The 22,918-nt window shown below is 50.6% G+C and overlaps 1 protein-coding gene across 1 annotated transcript; it reads right to left on the reverse strand.

Moving 5' to 3' along the window:
* Positions 1 to 1,436: 1,436 nt before the first annotated feature.
* Positions 1,437 to 22,221, reverse strand: Slc34a2 (solute carrier family 34 member 2). Its single transcript, XM_048364521.1, has 13 exons — positions 22,088 to 22,221; positions 13,343 to 13,457; positions 13,102 to 13,233; positions 11,659 to 11,787; positions 10,658 to 10,801; positions 9,359 to 9,470; positions 6,826 to 7,021; positions 6,071 to 6,166; positions 5,365 to 5,485; positions 4,497 to 4,664; positions 4,061 to 4,177; positions 3,835 to 3,959; positions 1,437 to 2,814 (listed from the first exon to the last, which is right to left on the reverse strand). Exons 1-13 carry the CDS (start codon positions 22,202 to 22,204, stop codon positions 2,182 to 2,184), a joined length of 2,205 nt encoding a protein of 734 aa, XP_048220478.1. The 5' UTR covers positions 22,205 to 22,221; the 3' UTR covers positions 1,437 to 2,181.
* Positions 22,222 to 22,918: the final 697 nt, after the last annotated feature.

A 22,918-nucleotide genomic window follows, 5' to 3' on the forward strand; every position in this document is an offset into this window, starting at 1 on the left:
AGAGGCCCATGCTGGCTCTTAACTGTGATCTTCAAGGTGCCATGAGCCTTCCCAGGATATCCACGGCTGTCTGTGCTAGCAAGTGTTCCTGTCCCATATTCCAGATGAGGAAACTGGATGTGCAAACCACGAGCTACATCATCGCAATGATTCACACGTGAGCAGAAAGCTCTTGGTTTGCATTCAAAACTGGCATGGCACAATATACAGATTCCCAAGCATATCTTACGTTCTAATGTTTTACTTAGCATAGCACTCAACAGCAGGTTCCATGAGAAGTCAGGAGAACAAAAAGAACACTAAAGCAGGCCAGCCATGCACGCTGTCAGGACCTCTAGAGGCACTTCTCCCTCTGAGTTTTTGGAAGGGCCCTGCAGCGAGTGGCTCTCGGCGGCAGGTTGTGAGGTGAACTGAACAAAGCGAACCTATATGCTTAGCAAGTGGATTCAAGAAGGCCCCTATTTCCTTCTGAAGAAAAAAACAACTCATTTCTCTTGGGTTTGATTATCTTTTATTTCTCCCTTCCCACAACCAGTAAAAAAAAAAAAAAAAGAAAGAAAAAAATACAAAACAAACACAAGGATCTCATTTTAAAAATCAGTGTCAGGGAAGCCAAAGCCACTGCCTGGGTTTTAACTTACATATTTACAGAGGGGAGGGCGGCAACATGGCAAAGGAGTCGTGTTCAAAAGGCAGCATTACAAAATATACAAAGATGCTCTTTCACACAGGAGCCCTGCCTCATTTCCAAATGAGACGCTAGGAAACAAATCACACTATTTACTACATAACTTATGAAAACTGCTGTACAGATGCGAGACTATAAATATGGGGTAAAGACGGATCTGTTTGGGAATTGGTATCTACATGGATGGGGCGGGGTCAAAAGGCTCAGTTGAGCACCCTAACCTGTTCAGATGGTGATGATGAATGGGGGAGGGGGTGTATGGGATCTTTGGGGCCTAGCTATATACTGTTTCCTCTTCCCTGGGTAAGGCTGAGGCTCACCTGCTTGGTGAGAATGGTGACGGCTAAGGTGAGAAATGGTGTGAATGAAACGGGGATGGGGGGTGGGGGGTCTGAAGCCATGTACCAGTGGCTCATGCCTGTCATCCTACCTACTCAGGAGGCTGAGATTGGAGGATCTAGGTTCAAAGCCAGACTGGGCAGGAAACTCCATGAGACTCTTATTTCCAGTGAATCACCAGAGAAACGGAAGTGGAGCTGTAGCTCAAGTGGTAGAACACAAAAGCTCAAGGACAGCGCCCAGGTCCTGAGTTCAAGCTTCAGAACTGGCACACACACACACACACACACACACACACACACACACACACACACACAAAAAAAAAAAAAAAAAAAAAAACAAAAAAAAACGGGGTTCTAGAAAGTACCTGGGATGAGGAGTACGTCCCCTGAACTACAGCTACCCCGGGATGAGGAGTACGTCCCCTGAACTACAGCTACCCCTATGGAACTTCACAATCCTGGTTTGGTGGATACCCAGCCACACCCTGGGCTCCTGGGGCAGATGAAGCTTTCTGGCAGAATGCCTTGAGAACTATCTCCCCAAATGCCCCACCCCTCAGAGGAGAGCAACAGGGGTGCCAAGCACAGCCCAGATGTGGCTCCCATCCTAGAAGCCCAGGGATGCAGGGAGTCACACCTGCCAGGCAAGGAAACCCTTCCTGGGACTGGGGGAGCACTGGGAATCAGATGGGAAGCCCCACACCTGGTCCAGTCTCCCAACATCCATTGCTTTCCCGGAGCAGCTGCTCGTACAGTGAGGCCATCGGATTAAAGAGAGGCCTGGGCTTCACCACCATAAAGGAGAGCTTTGCACACATATATACACAAACCCTTAGAGAGGCCCTTGGAGAACCTTCCTGAATCCTTGATTTGGACCTTTCCTTTCCAAGGAAGATGCTGAAAGTTTAACAACAGATCTAGTAGTGTGTCCTGAGGAGTGGTCTTGGTCATTGGTCTAGCCGGGCTTGGGTTCTAATTCTCCCTACGCCTTTTGGGAGGGAAAGAGCAAGGGAGCGAGAGGTCGGGATGAGGCTGACCTACAAGCTGCCATCCTAGGCCGGGGGAAGGACAAAGGGGGTGGAGGTCACCCTCCCCACCCCCCCCCCCCGCTTCCTCGGGTGGGTCTCGGGTCCTCCCTACTTCTCAGGCAGCTTAGAAGGCGGTGCTGAGGGTAATGGTCTTCATGTCCAGGGTGTCCACTTGGGCCGTGCCCCCGTCCAGGCCCTCTCTGCTCATGGCTAGGTTGTCAAAGGCCTCGGGAGCCTTGACAGGGATGGCCCGGTCCTCCGGCGCCTCCTCCAGGTCCTCGCAACACTTGCTGCAGCGGCAGCACTTGTTGCAGCCGCACACCATGCAGCACACGCGGCAGCACACGCGGCAGCAGCAGCAGCAGCGCCTCTGGAAGCAGGTGGTGGCCAGGGAGATGTAGCGGTCCCAGGGCTTCAGCGAGTGCATCCACGTGGGCAGGAAGTTCCAGTCCCGGAGCCGGAGCGGCAGGATGCGCGGGCAGCGAGCCTGCAGCATGCGGAGGCAGACCACCAGCAGTAGCAGCAGGACGATGGGCACCCCCACGCCCACCAGCACGGGCCAGCCAGCCAGCGACAGGCCGAACACCGCCAGCGGGGTCAGGAAGAAGAAGAAGATCAGGTAGAAGACGGCGAACCAGCGGTACTTGGCCGAGATGTTACCCAGGCCCTTGGCCAGGCGGATGGGCAGGCGGGTGAAGGGGATCGGGTACCACAGCAAGATGCCGGAGATGTTGAAGAAAAAGTGGCACAGGGCGATCTGAAACATGGAGGGTTGGACCATTAGCACTCTGACACTCGTTTTTAGTTTGTTCATGTCTTTCCGGGCTCCATCTCAGAGCCAGTAGGGAAAGGCACCCGTGGCTCACACCAGTTATCCTAGCTACTAAGGAGGCTGAGATCTGAGCATCCCAGGGGCAGAAAAATCTGGTAGACTCTTATCTCCAACTAACCAGCCAAAAGCCTGAAGTGGTAGAGTGCCAGCTTTGAACATATGAGGCCCTGAGTTCAAGCCCCAGTGGCGACACACAGAAAATGAGCCAGCAGGCACACACATAAGGGCCTAGATGGCTTCCTGGCCTCACAGCGCCCATTCCAGGCAGAGGAGAGAGAAGCAATGGCCGGCCACCATTCCTGAACACAGAAGCAGCCTCGGGAGCCATAACTGCTGCGTCAAGGCCACTGTAGCAAGCACTTTAGGGGAGATACAGAGTGACGGCCACTCTGATGGGATGAGCAAGAAATCTAGCCCCCCACTCCCCTGAGCAGAACTGAACCCAGGTCAACTGGTACTTGTCTACTTTTCCATGGGTGTCACCAATCATCAGCTTTGGACCAGCTTTGTCAAATACATGAGCTTCTAGCCACATGACTGCTGAATACAGCACCGATTGCCAACTTCTGTATTCATTACATGGCGAGGTGATAATGGGTTGTATTATATGCATTATTAAAATGGGTCTCATCTCTTCTTAAAAAATGGCCAGGCACCCATGGCTCATACTGGTAATCCTAACTACTCAGGAGTCTAGAGAGAATCTGATGATCATGGTTCAAAGCCAGCCCAGGCAGGAAAGTCTGTGACACTCTTATCTCCAATTAGGCAAGAGGAGAGGTCTCTGAGCAATTTCTACTCTGAGCTCCTGTTGTGTCTCCCTGTGGCTTCTCTTAGTCCCATCTTTTGGACATGGTATGGAAAGCCATGGATTTCACAAGACTACAGATAGGCTTGTATCCTGCCCTGCCCACAGACCCCGGGCCCTGGGTGGCAGGTGCTGACCTGGAGCGAACTCTTCAGTGTGTCACCTGGGCTGGCTAAGGCAGCCAGGATGGCAGTGGTGGTGGTGCCGATGTTGGAGCCCAGCGTGAGAGGATACGCGCGCTCGATGCTTATCACCCCAATGCCTGAGGGGAAAAAAGACACAGACATGTGAGCATGCGCCACTGGCACGAGGGATGGGGACAAAGCGATGGCGGTGAGAGAGAGAAGGCGGGGAGGAGCTCACCAATCAGCGGAGTCAGAGCGGACGTGAACACGGAGCTGCTCTGCACAATGAAGGTCATGCCGGCTCCCACCAGGATAGCCAGGTAGCCAGTCACCCACGCGAAGGGAAAGGGGAAATCTGGATGACAGAGGAGGTGAAAACACAAAGGCTTCAGAACATGGATTCAAACAGCTCCTGACACAACAAGTCCAGTCACACTGAAAACCTGCCAGGGACAAAGCCAAACGCCTGGCTCTACTGGAGTTCATCTGGCTTTTCTCAGGGCCTTGCTATCCTGCAATGAAAGAGAGTCCTCCTCCTACAGCCCACTCAGGACCCCCATGGACATTTCCACAGCTTACTGCATCCAAGAAACACCACCCCCTCGGAGGCCATTCAAAGGGGGAGCCAAAGGAGCCCCAGAGGGGTGGGCAGGACAGGCGGGAAGAGCGCCTACCTGTGTTGAGGGTCTTCTTGATGATCACAGCCACCTGCCCTTTGAGCACAGAGCCCAGGAGCTTGACGATCATGATCAGGCAGCCGCAGAGGACCAGCAGAGAGACGGTGAGCAGGATGAGACCCACAGCAAGATCAGGGAGGTTGAAATTCACAAAGATGTGCTGGCCTAGAGACACAGAGAGAGTCTAACTAGGAGGTAGGGGGCTGCCCCAGCTAAAGATTCTTCCTGGCCTAAATCAAGATCTTTTGAGCATCTGGACGCCTACGGCAGCTCAGAATATGACCCTTTCCAGATCCTTTTGCAGTGGAGAATATCACAGACTCTCTGCCTTGTTCAGTGCCTTGCATGGAGCCTGCTATATATAGGACTCATGGTGAATATCTGTCCTATGGGCCCAATTCAACTTTTTTTTTTTTTTGCCAGTCCTGGGGCTTGAACTCAGGGCCTGGGTTCTGTCCCTAAGCTTCTTTTGCTCAAGGCTAGCATTCTACCAACTGAGCCACAGTGTCACTTCTGGCCTTTCCTGTTTATGTGGTACTGAGGAATCAAAACCAGGGCTTCCTGCATGCTAGGCAAGTGCTCTACCAGTAAGCCACACTCCCAGCCCACTTCAACTTTCGTCACCCCAGAGACATTGACAAAGAATTACCCTTCTTTTGGGGTACTGTATTAGTCACTTCAATCCTTCATCCTTAGCAACCTCTGCTTTGAGAGCAGATTATGCCATACCTGGTGTGGGACAGGGGCTCAGTACCTCTTGCCACCCTCCTGTCCTACATTCAAGAGCCCCCCCCCCCACATAAGCAATGCCCATCTTAACACTCCTCCCTCCCGTCCCGGAGACCAGCTGGCTGAGTCAGCTCACATTTGGCAATGTTCTCCTTGTGGGTCACATTCTTGATGGTCCAGGTATGGATGCCATCCGTCCAACAGAGGGAAGGGGAAGTGCAGTTGACCGGCGAGGGGACAGTGACATTCATCTCAGTCTAAAGGACAAACATGAGAAATGCCCATGACATCCACTCCTGGTAGAGAAAGATGGGCAATGAGGAGAGGAGGGAAAACCCTGAACACACAGCGGGTATATGCAGGAACTCTCTCATTGTGTCTCTTTCACCTCTGGACACTGGCTTACTCATCTTCATTGGGAAAGCTCTTGAACCGACTGGGACCAGCTGCTCTTTTGTATTTCAGTCTCCAGTTTTGAGCACACCGCAAAAAGAAACATGAACACAAGTACACCCTAGAATCAAGGAGCAGCCACAACCATACTGCATGGCCAAGAGGGGAAAGGATATTCTGGAAGAGTCTGAAAAATAAGAGATTCTTCCTGTTCCCAGCATTCTAGAACAGTATGACATATCCTTCCAAAACCAGAGCAGAGAGACAGACAAGGGTAAATAACCTTGCTCCAGACAACAGGAAGAGAATGAATGGCAAGCCAGTTGCCCCGGTGGCCCAGGGTAAGGCAAGATGGCTGCCGCCGGTCCCACTGCCCGAGCCCTCTACCACGTTTCTATAAGAACTTGGTTGTCAAGATTCACCTGCCCAGTAACACTTGTGAAACTTACCACATTGGTAAAAGTTTTGCACCAAGTCTTGACCAGACTCTTGTTTTGGGCTGAAGGATCATTCATTGCAATTTGGTGGATGACGTTTTTATCCAGCTGGGAAGACAATGGGTAGAAACAGTCAGCATGGCCCAGAGCTGGTTTAGAACAGAAGTGGAAGGAGGTGACTATGGGAGGGCTCTGTGGAGATGAGCCTGAGCTAGGTGTGACTTGGGACTCACACTTGTGCTCATCCATCCCTCTGTCCCTTTAGTGCAGGCCCCAGACATGAGCAGAGAGGCTCAACAAATGAAGGGTTTTATATGACAAGTGCGCTGATATGAACCTCACTGGCGAAGTGACAGAGAGAACTCGAAGGTAACATTGGAAGCGCAAGTCCCTTCTGTCCCTTCCTCCCCAGGGCATCCTCTCTAATGGCTTTCATTTTGATATGGCCAGGAGATGGTTCCTGGCTGAAAGTGCAATAATCACCTTCCTTTGCTAGGTATCAGGTAAGACAATCAGTGAGCCCAGAAAAAGTGGTCTCAAGTGTCTCGTTCCGCACGGACTCACCATGACACCTCACCCCAAGCTAAAAAAGCCACACAATGAAGCAAAGGCAGAGAACACTATCTATCAAGTGGGCCTAAATGTCTGCCTCCCTTGACCTTTGTCAGAGGCTACCCCCCACAGCAATTTTTGGACCCTCCATGTCTCTTTAGGCTCAGAGGTGGTGGGACAGGGGTAGGGGGACAGTCATCCTGGAGAATGGCTACCTGGATAATAAGCTTTGTGAAGGGATCTGTGATGACTTTCAGAAGGGCTGGGGCATCCTCTCCATTCTTGAAGTGGAAGGACTCCACCACGAGGTTGGTCAGGAGCTCCAGGTAGTGGGTGATGGCCTCCAGGGGCAGCAGCACCAACACAGACAGCCAGTTGAAGAAGTCGTGGACAGTGGCCCCTGCGAAAGCCCTGAGAGAGGGAAACCCCAACCGCTGGATGAGCCAGCGCTCAGGTGCGCATTGCCTGCCTGCGTGTACACAGCTGTCTGGTCCCAAGGGGGACGTGCTGATATTCCCATGGGCCCTGTGAGCACCCTGAGCAGATTGAGGCTGGAATGATTCTCCCCCCAGCCACTCTGAGTTGTGCACACTGAACGCTACCTGCCCTTGGAGAAGTGGCGATCAGGAGGCAGGTAAGAGTCAAAACTCCTCTCCACCAGGGAATTCTTAACTATTAAAAAGTAACCTCAGTACTAGTGTCTCATGCCTAGTATCCTAGCTACTCAGGATGTAAGGATCATAGTTCAAAGCTAGCCACGGTAGGTAAGTCCATGAGTCACTCTTTTTTTTTTTTTTTGCCAGTCCTGGGCCTTGGACTCAGGGCCTGAGCACTGTCCCTGGCTTCTTCCCGCTCAAGGCTAGCACTCTGCCACTTGAGCCACAGCACCACTTCTGGCCGTTTTCTGTATATGTGGTGCTGGGGAATCGAACCTAGGGCCTCGTGTATCCGAGGCAGGCACTCTTGCCACTAGGCTATATCCCCAGCCCCTCCATGAGTCACTCTTATCTCCAGTAAACTACTAAAAAAAAAAAAAAAAAAAAAAAAAAAGGCCAGAAGTACAGCTGTGGCTCCTAAGTGGTAGAGAGCTAGCTTTGAGCCAAAAGAACTTCTGGTGCAGCACCTAACCTAGGCCCTAAGTTCAAGCTCCAGTACTGGTACAATTTAAAAAAAATACAATAATAGTAATAATAATAAGAATAATGACATCTTGAGCTGCAGATTTTCTCACTGGTGGGTGGTACAATGAACCGTGAAATACTGGATTTGAGCCCCAGCACCAGGGGAAAAAACAAAGAAGAAGAAGAAAAAAGGCTGCTGTTTGGTGCCGTATCTGAGGGTCCTCAGAGCTTCCCACCCCTGTCTCATCGCCAGGTGAAGAAATTCTGCTCTAGGTTCTTCCCCAGATATGCAGAAATATTTACATATTGGAAATCCCTTAAAACCAGGTGGTTTGTGGGTCGGGGAGAGACAGAAGCAACTAATTTTTTTTTAATGGAGAAAACACTCAACTTCACTAGGAAAAGAACTATATTGAGAGTGTAAAAATTCACTATTAGCTGTTGTTTCTTAAAAATATCATTATTCTTTCCTGAAGAGGGTGATTTAAGACTTTCTCATGCACAGCTGCTGTAGTAAAATTATTCTTTACTTCAGAGCAGTTTTCTGTGCAACATAGAAACATTTAAGGCAGCCATTATTATTCTAGAAATAGAAGGTCATAATCCAAAGCGCTAACACGGAAACCTCCGCATGGGATGAGCTAAGCAACAGCAGTCCTCCACGCAGGGACCTAAGTATCCTAAATGTTCCCCGGGCTTTCCCGAGGTAAAAAGGCACCCCATCTAACAGTGATGAGAACCTCAAGTCTGGAACCCCAGCCGTGCCCCCTCGATGACAATGTCACCTTGTCTCCTTGAGTTTCATTGTGGGTAAATTGGGGTGTAGGAAAGCCTGCTTGGCTTCCTGAGAATCGAATTAAGAAAACGCCCTGTTTAATGTGTATTGTTGTGGCCATCGGGACATTTCATCAGGGACCAAATGACCGGCTCGATGTTGTCTGCTAACTACAAATTCACCAGCAGACAGCTGACGTTTCTGTCTTCCCCAGACCACACTGTGAACGCATCCCATTGACACACCAGGGGACGCTTCTGGAAGCTCTCCCACGGATTAGAAGAGAACTGAGGAGTTACACTTCATTTTCACATTCACTTTTTTCTTCTTGTTCAGAAGAAAGGATTCGCCTCACCTAGCTACATCCCACCTGCTCTATTTTGAGGTCTTCTGTGCCCATGAAACTTTATTTGTTCTTTTATTGGCAGGCAAATGAAGAACAAAGAAAACGTGGCATTGTGGATCTGGCCAAAAATAAATGTTTTAGGAAGTTATAATTATTTATGATTCAGTGAGACAGTAAATCATACCACCCATCAGGTAGAGTCAGGCTGGAACTTGCCTTAAGTGAGGCTGGACCGGGTGCCAGGCCTCTTTCTAAATAAATACCCACCTGCCTGAGTGCGCTTAATCCTTAAGATAACACAATGGCGATGGGTACTGTTATTATCCTGCCTCTGCAGACCGGGGGTCAGAGCTCTCAGCTTAGAAATATGTGATGCCATCCCTGCTGGACTCTCCTGAGGCTCCCACAGAAGCTCCAGCAACGAACTGACCATTTTAGCCCTAAACGGAGCTGGCCCCCTCCCCATCTCACGGTTGCCAAGGAGATGCCGGTTCTGAATGTCCTACCTTCTGAACTCACTCCGGTCTCCTGCTTGCATGAGTGCCACGATGGTGTTGGTGATAGATGTCCCAATGTTAGCCCCCATGATGATGGGGATGGCAGCCCGCACGGTCAGCACTGGGTGGGGGGGGGGCAGGGGAAGAGCCAGTGATAAGTTTAAGAAGGGAGCCTGTCTCGAGCCAAACTTGTTCATACAGGAATCCCCTGAAGCAGCTGCTCTGAGCTGCTTTGGAGGTGAAATGGGCTCAACACAGAAATCTGAATGTGTCCTCTCAGTTTTAGGGGCACCATTACAAGTCTCCCAAAGCTCCTCCTACAGACTTACCCCAGTGCCTTTGCTTCCTCCCTGCTCCCTGGTAGGAATGTAAGGCCAGCTCACAGGAGACCAAGAGCCCGCCAGTGTTTGGGGACGCAGGTCAGTTGTACATAGCATCAAGGCTCATATTAACATGCGTCAGCCACATGCCAGACATCAAACACTTGCACATTTATGAGACCAATTTCTGGCAGGAAATGGCCAACAAAATCCCTGCATTGTTGCCTTTCTGACATACACAATAACATGCCTGGCTCACGCCTGTAATCCTAGCTACTCAGGAGGCTGAGACTTGAGGGTTGCACTACAAAGCTACCATGGCAGCAAAGTCCATGATATTCCAATTGCCAGCCAAAAGCCAGAAGTGGAGTTGTGGCTCAAGAAAGAACACATTTTTTTTTCTGACTTGTCCAAGAAATTTAATTATTTTTAGCTCAAATGTTGGTATGTATTGAAAATTGATCCATTCAAACTGGTCCCCCTCACAAGATTTATCAACCTAACCAACCCAAGTATGAAGCGGCTGGGAGTTGGAGCATTACTCCAAATATAGTTACCCCACCTCCCGTGTGTGATGTGATTAGAGCTCTTTCCTTGAGAGCACTGACTAGGTAAAGCTCTAAGGAAGCATACTAAGTTGATGGAAGTGATCCGTATGGTGTTGCTCATGTGGCCCATGAGCACTCGAGATGCAGCTCAGGCGATGGAGAAACTAACTTTAATCAATTACATATCAGTGAAATAAAACAGCTACTTTGTGGTTAGTGGCTGCTAGGCTGGGCAGGGCACTATTGATCTATTCAGCAGAGTCATAAAACATCAGGATTATTTTCCATCCCAACCATCCACAGGGGACCAAATTTTGCTATTTCTCAGTTGGACAACATGGGGCAGACAATGAAAGCTTGGCCTGATAGGTCCAGAGAAGGTTCCAGGCTTTTGGGGCAGACATAGGTGCTTGGAGCAATTCCCAGGTACCCAGACTCACATGAGGAGGCCACCATGCTGACGATGATGGATGAGGAAGTGCTAGAGCTCTGCACCATGACTGTCACCAGCACCCCAATCACCAGGCCTGCCACGGGGTTGGACATGATGGAGTTGTTGCTGAAGAACTGCCCAGCCATCTTTCCTGAAAGATAAACCAATGGCACAGGATGAGGCAGGGGGAGGGCGGTGGGCACAGGGTCCAGACTACTTTCCACAGTCAGCTGGTTGTGGGGTAGGAGCCCAGGACCAGTCTTGCTGAGCCCTTTGGGATTCTGCTTCTGTCTTTCCTACACTGCCTGACGGGCAGAGACTGCTATGTGGGCCTCCTGGCTCTTTGTGACTCCTTACCCTCAGCTGCCCCCTTACCTGCTTGCTGTCTAACCAGCAAGCCCTTTGCTAGCCTGGGATCCCAGTGCTGACCTCCATTCTAGGGCCCAACAAGCTGCCTGATGTCCTCAGCCTTCTGCCTCTGGAATTTCCCCCCAAGGCAGCAGAAGACTGATTGGGCCCCCTAAGCAAATCTTCTTCTTCTCTGTCCACTCCTAGCTCCAGGTTAGCTTTTGATCTTTCATCTGTGCTTTGGCCTAGGACAATATTCTTTCTTTCCTCATCATCTCCAGGCAGAGAAGCTGCGACAGCAGGAACTCCTCAGATAGTGAAGGGCAAACTGGCTTCCTGCCTGGGTCTTGTGAACAAAGGCAAGTCTGGTGAACAAAGGCTGACAGCTTAGAATGGGTTCCAGCCCTGGCTCAGGGCCTACCTTAGACACCTGAGTCAGGCATAGCCATATTTATAGGCCTCAGTGTTCTCTTCCACACAATGGAGGGTGTAGACTTTGCAAGATAATCTGGGGATGGATTCTAGTCCTACAATCCTCTACAAACACTCAAAAATACTCTGGGTGGCTTAAGAGGGCTAGTAAGTGGTGACTCTCTGAACACAGTCTGCTTACAGCATCCACAACCCCTTGGGCCCAGCCCCAGGGTCTTGAGTCCTTACCTCCAACCAATTGGAAGGCACTGCTGAGGACGTCCAGGGAGCAGACAAACAAGTAGAGAAAGCCCAGGAGCAGAATGAATTTCCCTATCCCTTGGAAGATACAGAGAATCTTCCCTCTGGTGTCTCTCTCTGCGAAAGAGTCAGGCAAAGAGTTTTAGTGGGTGCCACTCTGATTAGACTGGCAGTGAGCTCATGGCTCCCTCCCCTCCTCCCTCCCCATTGGCTGGTGCCATGTAGCTTCTTGGGTCTAAAGAGCATGGATGGGCCATGTCTACTGCCGTGGCGTAAGGTGATTCACCCTGTGTTCCACTTTATTGAATCCCCCTCGTGTTTCTAAAGGAGTGCATCTGGGAAGATTGTTCTGGGTTCCGGGATACAAGCAGCAGACCAGCCGAACCACAGTGTCACAGAGGGGGCAGTTTAGAGCACTTACCACCTCTAAATGCAGGGTCAGAGCTAATGGCTACACAGCACTTTCTAGAAGGAGATTGCTACAGTCCATCACAGCCACACTTTGGGTCCCCATGCATCCTTGGCTATTGTTTTCTCTGCTTTCCTTTAAAGTGAGTTGTGCCTCCTCCCTCCCATTGACCTCCCCCCACTTCCTCCTACTACTCTAGCCTTCTGGTTGCAGGCTGGGGTACTTCTAGATAATTCCTAGGAAAGAAATGGGCATTTTATCACATGCCAACCAAATAGTCCTGCTGAACCTTCTCTGCTTCTGAAGACTTCCCTGGAGCCCTGAGGGTCCAGACAGAAGCCAGCTGCTCACGCCTGTAATCCTAGCTACTCAGGAGGCTGGGATCTGAGAATCATGGTTCAAAGCCAGTCCAGGCAGGAAAGTCCATGAGATTTATCTCCATTCAACTACCAAGCCAGAAGTGGAGCTGTGGCTTAAGTGGTAGAGTGCCAGCCTTGAGCAAAAAAGCTCAAGAACTATGCTCAAGCCCTGAATTCAAGCTCCAGTACAGGCACCAACAAAGGAGAAAGAAACAGGGACAGAGACAAAGGAAAAAGAAAGAAGGAAATGAAAGGGAGATGGAAGAAAGGGGAAGGGGGAAGGGGAAGGAGCAGGGAGGGAGGGAGGGAGGAAAAGAGGGAGGGAGAGGGAGGGAGAGGAAGGGAAAGGAAGGGAGAGGGAGAAGAAGGGAGAGGAAGGGAGGGAAGGAGGAAAGGAAAGGAAAATGGAAAAAAGAGGAAGGGAGGGAGGGAAGGGGAGGGAAGGGGAGGGAAGGCCTTTTCACTGTGAGATCCACAGGACCTCTTATAATACTGAGACCTGACTGATACACAATGAATTCTAAGGATCAAGGGTTTCTGACTTGGTCAAAACTCCAGGGCCTAGCACATTGGTTGAATCAAACAAGAAAATGTCTCCCAACAGTCCTCAAAGAGAGACACACAGGAGGTGAGCCTTGTGGCTCCCAGTGGCCTCCAGTTTACCTGACCACTTGACTCCAGTGTCTCGGAGCTCGGGCAGATCCCAGGGGTCCACATCAGTGGTCTCCTCGACCAGGGATACCGTGGAGTAGGAAGGCAAAAGCTCAATCTTGGGTACTGGAGTCCCACTGCCATCTGTCCAAAAGAAGCAGCAAGGCAGGTGAGGAGCCAGACCTAAGTCTCAGGCCTCCACCTGGGGAGACGCAGGTGCTTGTTGGGGAGGGGGTGGTGCCATCGCACTTACTTTGGATGATGTCCTTGTCCTTGGCGGTGGAGGCTGACTGTGGACTTGAACTCCCTTCGATGTATTTATTGGGGTTGGGCTGGGCATTTTCCAACTCTGGCCAAGGAGCCATGGTCTGTGGAGGGGAAGACAGAACTTAAAGAAGCAGTCGACAGTAGAGGGAAGAGCACTGTGCTTCACCTTGCTAAGTGTGGAGCTGGGAGCACCACAGTTTGCCCCGTTAGAGTCCTCCCTGGGACAATCAAAACTGCTACTAAATAGAGACCCTTCTAGTCTCAAATCACCATGCACAGTGCTGTCTCTCTTGGATTTTGCCTAACTTCTGTCTGTCTCACCTGGGCTGATTAATTAGACAAGGGATGCAAATCCATCCATCATCCACATCATTTCATGGTAAGGTCAGGTCCTTAAGATACCACTCCCCCCAACCTGTTCAGATCAGACAAAGGTCACTGCTGATTTGCACATGGCCTGGCTCAGTGAACAGAACTTACCATATACATATAATCTATGCTTGCTCGTCCTAGTTCTTTACCTAGCATCTGGGCCTTCAATGACACCAGTGGCATGTTGGGCCTGGTTCTAAATCCTGCCATGTCACCGAGTAGGTGTATATGCTTTTATGCTTCAGTAAAGGGTGTCACTTTCCCATTTGTAACATGGTTAGGAGATTAGTGATGAGATTAAGGACCTGGGAAGTGCCTGGCATGCAGCCTGCTTTCGATTAATAGCAATTATTACCGTGCCGTGCTGCCTGGGCTAATGACCCTTTATCAGAACACTGTCTTCCGCAAGCTTCTAGACTTCCTCATCTTTTCCACAATGCCTCTCTCAGTGAGCCTGGCTCTTGACACACTTGAAGTTCACTCTGTGCAGTCAATCCCTGGCCTTTGACAGGCTCAGACAAAGCAATTCAAAGAACAGAAAGTCTCAGAACTGAGCTGGCTAAAGTTCAAGCATTCAGTCCAGCATATGCAAATTAAAAGTGACAACTACCCAAGTGCCAATGCAACTTCTTTTCAAAATAGCAATATGTTATGCTGGAGAAGATGTGATGAGATGAACATTTCTGGATGATCTAAGAACAGTTGGCAAGCGCCCACCATATCTTATATTCGTTCATCCTGGCTCTCTGCCCCACTCATTTAACTTCTAAGAATTGGGAAGCCAGGAATATGAACCCTCAGGAAGATCAGAAATGTTATTCTGATCAATTTGGAGAGGACTTCCCAGAATCCGGGTCAATCTTCTTTCCTCTTCCTTCATTAGTCTATTTCTTGCCTACCAGAATACAAGCACTACCAAGAATGGGACTTTGTCTCATTTATTGCTGTGCCTCAGGCTCCAGAACTCAGAGACAATGCCCAATGAATACTTACTGAAGGGATGGAAGCATGGCTCAAGCAGTAGAGTGCCTGCCTGGCAAGTGAAAGGACCTGAGTTCAAACCCCACTGCCACCACCAAACAACTACAAAAACTAACTGAAAATGCATGCCACCCAGACCAAAGGATATTTGCATGCCATGAAAAGGTTCTAAGAAACCCAGGAGACTATACTCTAGATTGCAAGAAGACATCTTTGCCCCTGTCCTCACAAAATCCCAGCAAGGTAAGCAAGATCCAGAATGTCCCACAGGGGAGTAGAGAAATGATGGCTGGTTGGCTTTTTCCTGCTGCAGTTTCCAGATTTAACCATGACAACAGCTGCTCCACTTCATGCTCCCTGACCTCAGCCTACGCGATCTCCCTATACATTCCTCAAATGCACAACGTCACGGTTTGGGATGGCTGCCATTAGGGTGACTGACTGACTGCAGATCCCACCAGGACTTTCTGCTGCTACCTGGGAGCCTCTCAGCACGTGGCTCCTGTACCACTTCCCCAGCTGGGCCTCAAGCAACTCTGGCTCAGGTAAACCAAGCACCCAGTGTGACCCAGATCTCACAGGTGAGCTCTGATGCAAATTAGCCTGACTCCCATTTTCTATTGTCCTCCCATCCCCCAAGAACCCATCTGCTCTAGCCACACTTTCCTAAGCATAGAAGGCCCACCGAGGATCCCACATCTCCCCAGCACAGCCGGCTCAGCCCAGGTTCCTCTGCGTGGGGTTCACCTGCCACTCCCTCGGCCCACTGTGACATCTCTTCATTGACTTCTAACCCTAGCTACCATTTGAGCACCAGAGACCTGCCAGATGCCCCACTGGTGCTTGGCATACAGCGTCTCACTGTCTTGCTCAGTGTCTATACAGGAAGAAAAAGGATCTTATCATCACCACAGCAAAAGAAGTTCAAAAGAAGAAGCAGGTGTCCGGCAGAGGAGAGCTAGTTCTGCAGCGCAGCCTGGCAGTGGTGCCGGGGCCTCTTCTCGAGTCCTGGGCCCTGGCAGTAGCACGACCCGCCTTCCCGCAGCTCTGATTTTGCACATGGAATTGGGGAGAGGGAATGTGAAGTCGTTTGGCTGGTAGATGATTTACACTTGAGATATGGTATTTGCATGGTGCAAGCAGATCTTAACCTTGACACTGACCTCTCGTGCCAGATAGTTGGGGGACATATCCAGTGGATGTTTAGAAACCTCCCTTTACTGTCCCTCCCAGCACACTCCCCACCCCCAGCTCAGACAACCAGACGCTGCTAAATATCCCTCTTGAGGGCTAAGAACATCTATTCCAGAGGCTAAAACCCTTCGCTAATAGACTCCAACTCTGTCTCCAAAGCTCAAGTTTGTCATTTGTGACCCTGAGTTGGCCTCTTTGCCTTTATGCTATGCTGGGAGTGTCTACAGCACATTGTAAATGGAGTGACTATTAACAATCTTACTTCAACAAACTCAGAAAGATTATGGTATAGAAGACCAAGTGTGTTTTTTTTCTTCAAACTGTTAGTATAATAGTGATATGCAGAGGGGTTACAGTCACATAAGTCAAGTATATTTCTTTTGGGACAATGTCACCCCTTCCCTCATTCTCTCCCAGTTTTTCCCTCCCATCCCCACCCCACAAGTTGTGTAGTTCATTTTCAACATAGTGTCTAAAGAGTACCACTGTTGCTTTTGTTCATCCTTTGTCCCTTCCTTTCTGTGCCCCCTCTTTCTCTCCCAAAGACAGATAAACGAACAAACAAGACAGAAAACCAAGCCTTAAGCCAAGCATGGTGACACACATCTAAAACTGCAGCACTTGAAAGTCTAAGGCAATAGAATAGGATCAGGAGTTCGGGTCCAGCCTGTCACCATGGCAACACAGCCTCAAGAATATTAAGCAAGAGGACACAAAACGCAGTGAGCTATTCCAGCTGACCATGGACCTCTAGGGATTCACACACCTGCTTCTGTGAAGGAAGAAGCTAGAAAGTGCTACCTTCTAATACCACTCTTTCTCCCATAATCTTAACTAAACCTCTAGGATTATAAACATTTATACTGCTTCCCCCACTATTATAAGTTCTCAGGGCACAGGAACCCTGTTATAATTTTCCTTCCAGGGCCTCATGGACTAACCATACACACACACACACACACACACACACACACACACACACACACACACACACACACACTGGTTGTACTGAAATTTGAACTCAAAGGCTCATGCTGGCTAGACAGGTGCTCTACCCTCTGAGCCACACCCCCAGCCCCACACTTATCTTTGAAGGAAGGAGTCAGGTCTGGCTTACTGAAGGATGCATGTGCCCATGTTGATTATGACGACCCACTCAACCTGAACCTTCCTCAACACCATATGCAAATTGGATTGGCCCACATTGGTGGGATGGAGCAACTGGGTCAAGAAACTGCAACCCAGATGTCAGGGCCACCCCAGTAGGGAAACTTACCAGCAGGAAACAATGAGGATGCCAAAGATTAAGCAAAACGTGAACAGACGTGCCCAGGATCCAGTGTCCTCAATGTACAATACTACGAGCAATGGGTGGCTTTGCACCTCTGTGCACAGGCTGTACAGAGAGGAACAGGACATGATGGCACGGGACCCATCCAGCACGAATATCCTCAAGGTCTTCACAGGAGGCCCGTGCTGTCCACGTCCACCTCCAGAGAACTCTTCCATGGGAAAGAAAGCAGTGCGCACTGTCTCTCCTCCTCCCTCTTGGGAATCCTCATAGTCCCTATTCTCAGTCCAAGGATTTGTTACAAGTTTCCTCTTTAACAGACACTTGCCCCAGTGTAGCACTGACCTCCCTCCCTCAGTATTTACTGAAATCAGGTTCCTTCATCTTCCCCATTTTGTGTTCATTGTGCTGGATGTTGGAAGATCAGGAAAGAGGCAGACCTCCCCAAGAACATTAGCCCTGGAACTACCAGCCCCTCCCTTCCTGCCCTCTCCACCCCCACAGCTCTCTGCACCTAGATGTGTGGAAATATAGGGCACCTGGCATCCACCCAACCAACTCTACTCTCTGCAGCTTGGGCACATGGGCTGATCATCCCATCCCGGGGAGCCCCAATTCGGTGCAGGCTGACCTAGATCCCATTCTCGGGCAGATTGCAGCTAAGAGCTCCAAAGTGAAAAGGCAGAGCCTGAAAGAGGTCAGCCCCCTATGGCCAGCCATGGCAACGGATGACAGTCACTTCAGGGGACCTTGGGGTCGCAGGCTGTGCCAGTCTTACTCAGAAGACAGGGTCGGGCACGCAGTCACCAGCACCATGCAGTGGGGGAGAGCTGGCTCTGCAGAGGCCCAGGTTTCGCTGTGTGTGAACCTGTGAATCTCCCAGCTTCAGTTTCATCATCTGGGACAATCCTCAGTCTATCAATCACAGTGTGTAGGTGAGGCCCAAGCCCAGTTCCTGGTAGAACAACCCTGGAACTTTTGTTTGACACACATTCATGGAGAGCAGGAACTTGCCTGCACTCTACTTTGCCCCAGCATTTGCAGCTCACCTTCAGAACTCGGCACAGTCCAGACACCATCAATAACCCCAAAGTAGAAAAGGAGAAAGGCATTAACCACTTGCCTTCTGACAGACCAGTGCTTGTGACCTCAGTCTTATAGCAAGAAAGGGCTTCTTTCCTGAAGAATCCAGACAGCAAAGGAAACAGAGGCAGAGAGAAATGAAGGAACCCAGACTGCCTCTAGTTCCAAAGCCAGAAGCCTTTCCAGAGCTGGAGTCAGTGAGGAGGGATACGGGGAAGGAATCCTCCATCTCCAGCCAAGCCGCACACAGGGCACAGGGGCTCAGATGCAGCTCAACAAAGGCCTTGGTGGGAGGGGGTCTGACCAGGAGAGCCAGTCCATAGAGATCACTCCTGTGTAGTCATTCACTTGGCCAAATACGCCAGCCAAGAATGCTGTAATGACAGGCTACTGGGTCCCACAAAGGCTCTGGGCATACCAGAGTGCTGGACTCAGCAAACCTCAGTCTTTTAGGAATCTCTACTGAGCAGGAAGATGGTACTGAATAAGATGGACAAAAGATGCCACTTGAACTTGAGGTCACTATTCCCAGAGGCATGGTGGACCTAAACCTGCTTCCTGAAGGAGGGCTCCGGACACCTTTTCTCTCTCCCTGCCTCCCAAGGCCACTCTGCAATGCATTCTTGCTGTCAGCCAGGAGCAACAGGGCAAGGGGGCGGGGAGAACATGGTGCTAATGCCCAGGAAAGAGGTCAGCATCTACACTGTGCCCCCCCTCAGGTTGAGTGGTCATACCTGCTCCCCTGCCCCTCCCCATCTCTACAAATGACTCGCCCTGTGGCTCTATGTCTCACTTCCATGCAAGCACTCAATGGCAAGAGCAACTCTCATTCTTCCTTGTGGGTCAAGAAGAGTCTCTTCTGGGGCTTGGGAAGCAGGGAAATGCAGAATGCCTGGCAGTCACCCAACCCCTGAACCTTGCATTGGTCCAGCCTCTCCAGCCAGGACCTGTCATCCACACATAAAGCAGCAGCCAGGGCCACCCAAAGAAATGGGGGGAAGCCCAGGGGCAGTGAGTGGCCCTGTATGTGACAAGATGCCCCCCCCCCCCCGGGGACAATGCACTGGCCCATACTAACCAACCAAATATTTATCAGGCACTTTCTGTCAGGTTGAGGTCCAGCTTGGACAGTCATGTAGTCTCACAAGATCTTCAAGTAGTTCTCTTTTAGCACCAACTATATTCTGCAGAGGCACCGACTTTGTATTTATCTTTTTTGTTTGTTTGCTTTTGTTTCTGGTTCTAAGGTTTGAACTCAGAGCTTCTTGCTGTCATTTAGTTGTTGTTTTTTCTCTCCAGGCTGGAACCACACTACTTGAGCCACACTTCCACTTCTAGCTTTTAGCTGGTTAACTGATAAGAGTCTCATGGAATTCTCTGCCTAGGCTGGATTTGAACCTTGATCCTGAGATCTTAACCTCCTAGGTAGCTAGGATTACAGGTATGAACTACTAGCACCTGATATTTATCTTTCAATGCTAGCTTTACCAGTGTTCTAAGGGATGGGGGAACTGAGGCATGGAGGAATTAATTATTAAATATAGACACTGTGCCTTCGTAGATAATTCACATCCACCCAGCTCAGTGTTTTCAAGAGGCCAGGAACTCTCCAGTGCTTTCAAGAAAGGACCAAGACTAACAAATCCAAGAGAGTAATGATTATCTTCTGCTTCCTTTAGATGGGAAATAATGTGTAAGGGCCTGGTGGCGGTGTTCTGGGAGAGAGTGGGCGATGCTAAAACCCTGCAGATAAGAACATGTACTGATACGAAGCAACTGCCCTGGCCTCACATTGGAGAGTGGCCTTAGGAGATCCCACTGGAAACTGTATCTGAGTACTTTAGCTGGGCCCAGTTAACAAACAAGAACTCATATTTATGATGCTTAAAAACAAATCCAATGCAGGCACAGGAGTCCACATCTGGAGTCCCAGCATTCAGAAAGCCAGAGCAGCAGACTTTAAGACCAGCTTGGGCTACATGGCTAGCAAGTTCAAAGCCAGACTTAACTACATAGCAAAGTGGTCTCAGAAAGAAGCAACAACAAAAATTTAAAAGCACACACCTAAGAGCAGAGCAATGATGGCTCACACCTGTAATCCTTAGTAGGAGGCCAAGATCTGAAGATGATGGTTCAAAGCTAGCTGGGGGTGGAGGAATTCTGTGAAATTCTTATCTCCAATTAACCACCCAAAAAAGCTGGAAGTGCAGCTGTGTCTCAAGTTATAGCTTTGAGCAAAAAAAAAAAAAAAGCTCAGAATACCCTCAGAACCACGTGCACTTGCACACACAAGAATTGGGGATATAGCTCAGTGGCAGAGTGCTTGCCTACCATGTATTTTATTCTTAATACACAGTAAATCTTGTAATGGTCGTGTATGTCATTATTTAAAAAGGGGCAAAATTGCAAACTAGAAGCATCTTGCTATCTTCTTTTGGTTGAGATCCACTTTATTCAAACCACTGGTCCTCAGAGGCTCTTTCGTTCCCTATCTGAAGTCAGGCTATGTGTGGGTCTACTTTGTAGCTAATGGCGACAATCCAGCCACCTGTCCTCTTCGGCTGGGTGCTTGTTTCCGTGAGTTTCAGTGAGGAGGGCTGAATGATTTCAGAGGAGGGACTTTGTTTAACATCCAAAACTATCACAAAGCATGCCTTTCTTGTCACCCATTTACAAGCTTACAAAGAAAAAAAAAACAGAAAAGGTCATTATCAGCCACTGGGCCAGCACAAAAGCTTCAGTCTTCATCTACAATAGTCACTGCTATGACCACAGCTTAGGAAGCGCTGTCCAATACTGAACAAGCCCCAGAGCAGCCGGCACAGGAGGGGAATGGGGAAAAACAGGATAGACACTTGGGGCCCGAGGTTTGGAACGCTCTCACCTCACCAGGCAAACAACAAGCGAGTCTCAGCTTTCCTCCCCCCAGGGCCAGCCACCTGATGTGTGTCTCCCTGGAACACTGGGACACCTGCAACGTCATCAAATCCCTGCCTGCTACCTGTGCACTCTTCACACGAAATGCATGGGCTCTTCTCCCACAACTGGGAAAGTGACAGGCTCTTTCCTGATGGCTGCCCGCCGCCCTGATGGGAACAGCACAGGACATCTGCCTCTGTCATCTTAGAGAAGTGACTACAGGCAAGCACGTGCGGGTGGCTCGCTCTTGGGGCATCGCGTCTCCTGCAAAACTTACTGCTAGGGAAACTTTCAGAGCAGGGGAGACAGAAAAGATCCATCCTTTTCAAATGCTAGCCTGGGGAAGGAAAAGTCCATGAGACTCTTAGGTCCAATTAACTACCAAAAAAGCCAGTGTGGAGGTGTGGCTCACATGGAAGACCCTTAGCCTTAAGATGGGGTGGGGGGGGGGGAAACTGGAGGACAGCGTTCAGATCCTGAGTTCAAGCCTGAGGAGGAGGAGGAGGAAGGGGAAGGAAGGAAGGAAGGAAGGAAGGAAGGAAGGGAGGAGGGAGGGGAGGGAGGGAGGGAGGGAGGGAGGGAGGGAGGGAGGGAGGGAGGAAGGAAGGAAGGAAGGAAGGAAGGAAGGAAGGAAGGAAGGAAGGAAGGAGAAGAAAGAAGGGAAGGAAGGGAGAAGAAGAAAGAAGGGAAGGAAGGGAGAAGAAGAAAGAAAAGGGAGAAGAAGATTCTGGATATTTGGGAGAGGTTTGCTCCTATGTTCTCTTCTGCAGCCCCAAGCCAGCCTGGATTCTGGAGTTTGACTCCACATCCACTGAAAAAGAACTGGGTAAGTCAGTCAAAGCCAGCCAAGTGGCCGAGAGGCAGGGGAGGAGAGCGGCGCCCGGTACTCACCAGCGCTCCCTTCGCAGGTGCGGGACTGCAGGAGGCGCCCAGGTGGAGCGCAGCTGCGCCCCGGCTGTATATATGGCGAAGGTGTTGCGCAAAGAGGCCGGCGGCAGTCGCTGTCATCACGCCCCTCGCACATTCCAGGACCGCCCGCCGCCGCCGCCGCCGCCGCCGGGGCACTGCCTACCTGGCGTCTCCCCGAGCCCATCGTGACCTCCCCGGCTGAGCACGGGGCGGGCCGGGGAAAGGCAGGCGGCCGGCCCGGCCGAGGGCTGCGGGCTGTGGGGAGAAACCTCAGACAGCCCGGGCCACCCGAACAGCCTGCGCCCCACAGCAGGGGCACCCCGCGCGCCCCGGGTCCCGCCCGCCCCGGGCCTGGGCAAGCCGGCTGGCCGCCTGCTGCGCTCCCTACCCCCCTGGCCTTGTCCTCTCCCTGGGAGTCTGGATCTGCTAGTCTCCCTCCCCCGGGGCTTCCAAGAGGTCACAGCCGCTGGACACAGATAAAAGCCAACTGGAAACTCGGGGACAGATTCACAACAAAGCCGAGATTGTTCCAGATGCCTCTTCTCTCCCTGTAGTCTGGACTCCGCCGCTGGACCCTACTCTGCCAGCCTGCCCCTGGGTCTCGGTTGGAAAGGGCGGCACTGTCTTGGCACGGGAAGGGGCCTGATGCGCTTTGATGCTTCTGAGGACCTGGGTTGGCTGTGGTCCTTTGAGGCCTTTGAGGCCTGCCTGTGTCTCTCCTGGGCGCAGACATCTCTTCCCAGCCCACCACCCATCTGCCCTGGGAGTTTGTGTGCAAGGACTGCTGGGCGGATAGCATGGCCAACTACACCT

Source organism: Perognathus longimembris, chromosome 16, assembly GCF_023159225.1.
Source record: "Perognathus longimembris pacificus isolate PPM17 chromosome 16, ASM2315922v1, whole genome shotgun sequence".
NCBI lineage: Eukaryota > Metazoa > Chordata > Mammalia > Rodentia > Heteromyidae > Perognathus > Perognathus longimembris.